At 49.6% G+C, this 6,742-nt stretch overlaps 1 protein-coding gene across 1 annotated transcript; it reads right to left on the bottom strand.

Moving 5' to 3' along the window:
* Window positions 1–17: 17 nt before the first annotated feature.
* LOC137884443 (Krueppel-like factor 6) lies at window positions 18–3,292 on the bottom strand. The gene is made up of 2 exons (XM_068726247.1): window positions 2,950–3,292; window positions 18–677 (listed from the first exon to the last, which is right to left on the bottom strand). The coding sequence occupies exons 1-2, from the start codon at window positions 3,049–3,051 to the stop codon at window positions 81–83; spliced, it is 699 nt and encodes a 232-aa protein (XP_068582348.1). The 5' UTR covers window positions 3,052–3,292; the 3' UTR covers window positions 18–80.
* Window positions 3,293–6,742: the final 3,450 nt, after the last annotated feature.

Raw genomic sequence — 6,742 nt, 5'->3', positions numbered from 1 at the left:
ATGAGTTGATTAAGTTTCACTTTGCACAAAACTAAATGAACAACCCGTTTGGAGCATTACCTCCCTTCGATAAAAACACCTCACTGTCGAGCGTCTTTACCTGTGTGCGTGCGCTGGTGTGCTTTGAGGTGCGAGCTCTTGGTGTACACCTTCCTGCAGCCGTTGAACTGACACCTGTGCACCCGCCTCCTGCCGTCCGGCGACGCCTCCCCGCTGGTCAGCCCCGACCTCTCCGCGGTCCGCTCTATGCCCCCAGTCCTAATTTTCCCGGGCGAGTGCAGCACAGTCTGTATCCCGCTCCACGCGGAGGAGCCCTCCTTGCCCAGCTCGGGCGAGGACGGCGGCGTGCCGATGATGGCGGAGCCCAGGTCTTCGCCGGCGTCGCCCAGAATGTCCGTCAACGAGCCGGAGGAGAAGTCGAGGGCCGGGGAGAGCTCCTCGGAGCTGTCCGAGGCCTCGCTGCTGGCGTCGGAGTTGAAGCCCCCGGCGTCGATGTGCTGGCCGTCCTGATTGTCCTCCTCCTCCTTGATGCGGGGGATCTTTGGGTCCGACTCGTTCGTCTTGTCCCCGCAGGCGAGCATCAGCTTGCTCCACAGGTCCTCCTGGCTCTCAAACTTGAGTTCCGTGGCCGAGACGTAGGGCTCGTTCTGGAGGTACCGCTCCAGCTCCAGGCATGTCTGCGCGGGAGGGGGGGGGAAGACGAGATAGCAGTGAGTTCACGGGTGTACAGGGCCCCGAGGCCTGTAACAAAACGCTTCTTTTCAAACAGGAAAGTCCCTAAATTCCCCCCCCCCCCCCACACACACACATACACACACAAATATGATGACTTCTTTTCACGGGAAACACAAACGCTACACTGTGTTTATTCTTAGCAGCAGCAGCAGCAGCAGGAGGGGGAAACGCTGTGACACTGTAACACCACTGGCCCTGCTTCCTTCCTGCCTGCAGGAAGACACAATGTCCTATGCAGAGGATAGTGGAGCGGGCTCCACGGTGCCCTCTGAGGCCACATCAGGGAAGATTACAAGCGCCACACTTCCTTCTGAGAGCATGCGAGAACAAGGCGCTCTCAAACCCGCGACCGATGGCACGGTTGCGTGCGTGCCCGCGTAGGTGTGTGTGTGTGTGTGTGTGTGCTGGAGGTTCGGTCATGAAATTTACATATGCTACAGAGCCCCCCCCCCCCCCCTCCATCTCTCCCCCATTGGGTTAGGGAAGTGCTTGTAGATCTTTTAAATCTATCAATTATTCAACGTAATGTGGATTTAATAATGCATTCGGAGGCATCGCTAGAAATAACATAGCACACCGGGGACCCGAGAGGAGGGAGGTGGTCTGGTTCACGGGGGGTCCATAAAAAAAAAAAAAAAAAAAAAAAGCCCCAGCATGAATACTGCAAGGGCCCGCTGTGGATTGTGGGCTCATTTTCCTTTTCTTTTTTGTTTTAGTTGAAAAGGAAGCGAGAGAGAGCACTTCCTCAACACACTGCAGTCAGTGAGCAGGGGCCCGACATGAGGGCCTCTGACGGCTCCATCACGATACAACACCGGTGGTACCACGATACACATGGAGGGTGATTCATGAAGTTCAGTGAAGACTTTACTTAAAAGTGTGCAGACTCAAGAGGTAACCGTTTTATAGAAACACGTCATTAGAATGACAGAAGGACAAGTGTCAGTACTATTACTCTGGCAGTATTATGATGGATCAAACACGTCTATGAAGGCATGGTGTCAGATTCGGACCGAGCCCTTATCACAAACACACTTTCTGTCTGCAATAGGAATGTTGTGGTAGTAATTTGGTAATGAGAGAGAGAGAGAGAGAGAGAGAGAGAGAGAGAGAGAGAGAGAGAGAGAGAGAGAGAGAGAGAGAGAGAGAGAGAGAAGCCATTCGAGGCAAATGGTTCTCGTCAGCAGTGCTGGATGCATCCCAGGCGAGCTTTAAATGCCTGGGAGGGCGACTTGGCCCTGAGCCCGAAGAGATCTGATAGACGGGGAGATAGAAGAAGAAGAAGAAGAAGACTGAACGCGGGGCTGCCAATTCATTTCATTTCAACCAACAAAAAAAAAACCCCGAGCACGAGGCGACTCTCTCTGCCCTCGATCTGGTTTCCAGTGTACAAATCCACTGTTCCGTCTGTCATCCTGGGTCCGCTTTGTCGAGCCAAATTGGAATAGAAATCATTCTCTCTCTCTCTCGCTCTCTCTCTCTCTCTCTCTCTCTCTCTCTCTCTCTCTCTCTCTCTCTCTCTCTCTCTCTCTCACACTCAGGCTGTCACTCTTCTCTCTCTGTGTGTGTGTGTGTGTGTGTGTGTGTGTGTGTGTGTGTGTGTGTGTGTGTGTGACAGAGAGCAAGAGCGAGAGACAGAGAGATAGAGCGAGAGAGAGAGAGAGAGAGTGGAGGAGATACGCGCAAAGACGCACGGCTCGCTGTTCAGTCGCTAATTCTGCAAACACGGCGTGTTTTTATTTCTACGCGCCTCCACAACCTGCAAGCGTGAGCCGAAAAATATGTGCAGCAATATGTTCAACAGCCAACGTCACTAAGAATGCTAATTAAAAAAAACATAAAAGTCACTTCAAACTCATCGTAGGACTGTTGTTGTAACGTTTAAAGTCACAGGAACGCGAGTACAGCGCATTTCACTGGGATGTTTTAAGAGATGCGTCTTTAAGGGAACTTGCATCACTCCCCCTTAAAAACTAAAAAAAAAGCACGCAAGTCCACTTTTAACGTGGAATTAACTGTTGCACTAAATCAAACGTGGAGTTCCGTAAACAACTTTGACATTTCGCAGGTCTGCACGCGCGCCGCTGTCACTGGAGAGAGCAAGTTTCCCCCAAAATCACCCCACATTCCTCGCACCTAAAAAACCCCCCCCGAAACCCCCCCGATCTGCCAAAGCTCGGTGCGCGTTTCGACGGACGGGAATAAAGTCGTTACCTGCTGCCAGTACTCTTCCAGGGACGGTAAAGCGGAAAAGTATCCGGTGTCGTGCACAATCTGGAGCTCCTGGAAGATGCTACACATGGGGATGACATCCATTTCACTCCTGAGATTTGCACAGCCTGCAAAGAGAGGAGGGGAAGGAAAGAAAAAAAAAGAAAATCCAGAAAGCTCGCTGTGTTTGTCGGGAGAGAGAAGCTGGAGTCTTGGGAGCTCGCTGTTCGCATGTATGGCGGTCCGGAGTCGTGCGCTTCCAGCGGAGGTTTGGAGCGTGTGACGCACCGAGAAGCGCACAACACTGAACTCTCCAAAAAAAAAAAGTCCGTCACTGCACTGTAAAACTTACCCCCCTCCCTCCACTCCACCTCCCCTCCTCCCCCCCGATTCAAAATTACAGACACCCCCCCCCCCCCTCCCCTTCCATGTGATTGCATTACGTTGCTGCGCGTCCGCCAATAATCTCGCGCCCGCCTCCAAAGACCACCTCCTGGCCAATGCCGAGCCCGAGCCGACTCATCCTGTCTGCTGCGGTTGGTGCGCGGTGCGAAGCGTCCCCGGCGCTCATTGGGTTACACGAGCGCTATTTTTAGAGCGGTATATAAACCGGAGTGCTCGCGCTACCAAAACGAGGAAGTCGACTGATTCGAGCGTGAGAGCGTCTCCGGAGTAGGAGAAGCGCTGGCATGCTGGCATGCCGGCCGCCGAGCGCACCGGTCTCTAAATAGACGCCACTTCTCTCTGTTGTTGTTTCATCACCACACACAAAAAAAGCCCCACACTGACTGGACACCACTTCTATTTGGCGACTAGAACCTTGAACGTAAACGTGGTGCAAAGAAACACATGGGCGCAGTGTCGCTGCCGCCTGCAGAGCGCAATCCGGGCGGTAATATTCGGAGGCGTCTGCGCACGCAGGGGGCTCGTTTAAAAGATCTGATCAATTTCTGCAGTCTGTGAAACAAATCAGAGACTTTGTTCCCTTTCATGGCCGTCCAGAGATCCACGAGGATTGTTACGAGTCCCCCCCAAAGACAGTGGAGACAGTTTAATAAGCCATTAAGTTATAATAGAGTCGCCATAAAGATGATTATTCACTAAAAAGCTGTGCAGGTTATTGTAGTGGCAGCGGCTGGAGGCGTGTCATGGGGGAAGGGGGGGGGGGGACAGGTCTGCTCCTGCAGGAGATGGTGTGCGTGCGTGTGCGTGTTTTAATCTCAGTCACCTGTGGCTCGCTCTTTCTACAAAAGAGAGCTTACTTCTGTTGCACCAAAAGCGTATTTGCTATTCTCGATTATGATCATGAAACCACACTGCCGGTTCACTCGTTTCCTGTAGATGCAGGCGAGATGAAGAGGTAGAAAGAAAGAGAGAAATACAAAAAACAAAAAAGAAGAAGAAGCGCGGGGCCACCCATGATGCACGGTGAGAGTTTCTAATACAATATATATATATATAGCCAGCTCCAGAATGAGGTGTTATAAATACACACCAGCACTCTTCCACACATGCATTTGCCTCCTCTCTCCTTTGCATGTAGATGTCGTGATCAGTGCCCCCCCCCCCCCCCCCGATCAAAGAAGCATGAATATTAATCAGAGGTAATAGGCCTACATGTTGATATAGGAAGAGATTGATGTCGTCGTGTGTGTGCTCTGCTCCGGGGTTAATCGTGTGGGTAGCATGAAAGCTTTACTTGTGAAATGTCATTCCGCCAAACATCAATACTTCATTATTCCAGGGCTTTAAAGTACAGGTGATCCAGTTAGGCTTTTATTTTGTTAAGTGAAGAGTTAAATCGCCTTCAGCTAATATGACTAACACCTCAATTAGTTGGAATCGATGCGCTCTATGAGATGCCACTGTTTCCAACGCGGAGCATATCTTGTTTAGATGTCGCTCATTCCGAACAGTGTGACTAACGGCGAGCTATTATTACGCTCGCTGACACCTAACATACATTAGACGAGAGCAAAACCGCATATCCAGTTGCACAAGATGTGGGATAAAGTTGAAATCGAGCGGAACAACAGCGGCATTGACGGGGGCCCCGGAGGCAGGCGATGTGACAAACAACATATTTGGAAACAGAGCGCCATTGTTTGACCCATCGGCCCGGTCGAGCGCCTCCACAACGGAGTCTCTTTTGTTGAGATCTCTCAGCTGTGGGCAACATTTGCAGCACTCAGCAGCATCACATTCTGTCATGAGTTGAAGGGGTTCGGGGACAGAGAGCACATGGGCAGGTCTCCGTTGTGACACGGATGATTGGGAAATAAAAAGGGAAGAGTCATGCTTCCCTAAAGCATCAATGATTCATTGTTGACGGTGGAGTATTTATATCAATGCTCATACTGTGTGTACCCTCATTAATAAATACTTGTTTGTATATGCAACACGCCGCGAGAGAAATGCAACAGGTTTTTGGGGATTGACCCTTAAAGCTACTATGAGAAACTTTTATTTTGTGTTGATTTTGGCGGTCCCTGTGGATAAAAACGGTAGTGTTTACAAGAACCAGAGTCCCTTTAAAAAACAAAGTAATTTTACTGCAGCAGGGTCGCTTAGTCCTGGTTCTCCCGTTGCCTCACTTCCCCTCCAGCGGGGTCCAGCAATACGGCCCGGGTCTCCAGCACCGCGGCGTCGGTGTCGGCCCCCAGCGAGGAGAAGCTCTGCTCCTGGCAAGAGGAGGAGACGCTGCTGAGCTCTGCAGGTGAACCTCTGTGTTTACGTCTGATTTGACCCGGTGGCACCGCTTCCGATCATAAAGAATAACTACATAGAAGTAGCCAATCTTCTCGCCGATGGTCTTGTTTACTTATGTACGGCATAAAAAGTTCCTCGCAGTAGCTTTAAGTCGTGAGAAAAACTAAACTAAAATATGTAATGCCCGAAACAACAACACATTCAGGGTTGCCAACATTTACTCTTGACTTCCATTCATTATTCACACAGCGGAGTTTCTGCTTTGAAACTCACGTCGTCAGTATGTCGCTGCACCATTGTCACCTGGAGAATGCAGCGCGCTCACCAGCAAGCATTTCTCAAGTGACACTTTTCTTCTGTCATCACGGGAAAAAACACAACAAACGGCCTTTGTGCTTTGTGAAACTCTGTGTGTTTATTGCCTTCAAATCAAATTCCTGCACACTTGTTGTTCTAGAAGTCACTGTGTAAAGATAGCTGGAGTCACACGACTCGACAGAGTCAGTTGCCACGAAGCAGCGGCTGATGTCGGAGGCAACGCACGTGGGATGCTGACCCGCCTTTGACGGGATTAATCCATAGCAACACAATCATGAGCATAAATCAAGCCTTTGGTCATTTGTACACGTCTGACGGCTTTGTCTGCTTCAGAATGTGTTTGTTTGATCAATTGGTACATCATTTAGAATTAAACTATATTTCTGCAGAAGCATTCATTTCACAACATATAAGAATGACACAACATAAGAGGACATATTGCAATGTAAGTTTTTAATATTCTATGCAAATACTCATTTATTTGTTTCTTGCATATTGTGTATTATTTAGATACAAGCAATCCTTCGCACAGCGTTCAAAACCACGATTTGTAATATTTATACCACAGCCGAAAAAACAACGTTGTTCTTTTGTGAAAGTGTAACGACAGAAAATATCAAGAGATCAGGCAGAGAAAACAACACGGTGCTGACACACATCCAACACACACACACACACACACACACACACACACACACACACACACACACACACACACACACACACAGTTTCAAATCCTGCATTTGGAAGCCATGCCAAAAAATGGTCA

The sequence above is a fragment of the Cebidichthys violaceus genome, unplaced genomic scaffold, assembly GCF_023349555.1.
Source record: "Cebidichthys violaceus isolate CVI_PGR_0920_01 unplaced genomic scaffold, fCebVio1.0.p SCAF_38, whole genome shotgun sequence".
Taxonomy (NCBI): domain Eukaryota; kingdom Metazoa; phylum Chordata; class Actinopteri; order Perciformes; family Stichaeidae; genus Cebidichthys; species Cebidichthys violaceus.
Note: the sequence above shows the minus strand (reverse complement) of the source record. Positions and strands in the feature narration are given on the sequence as shown.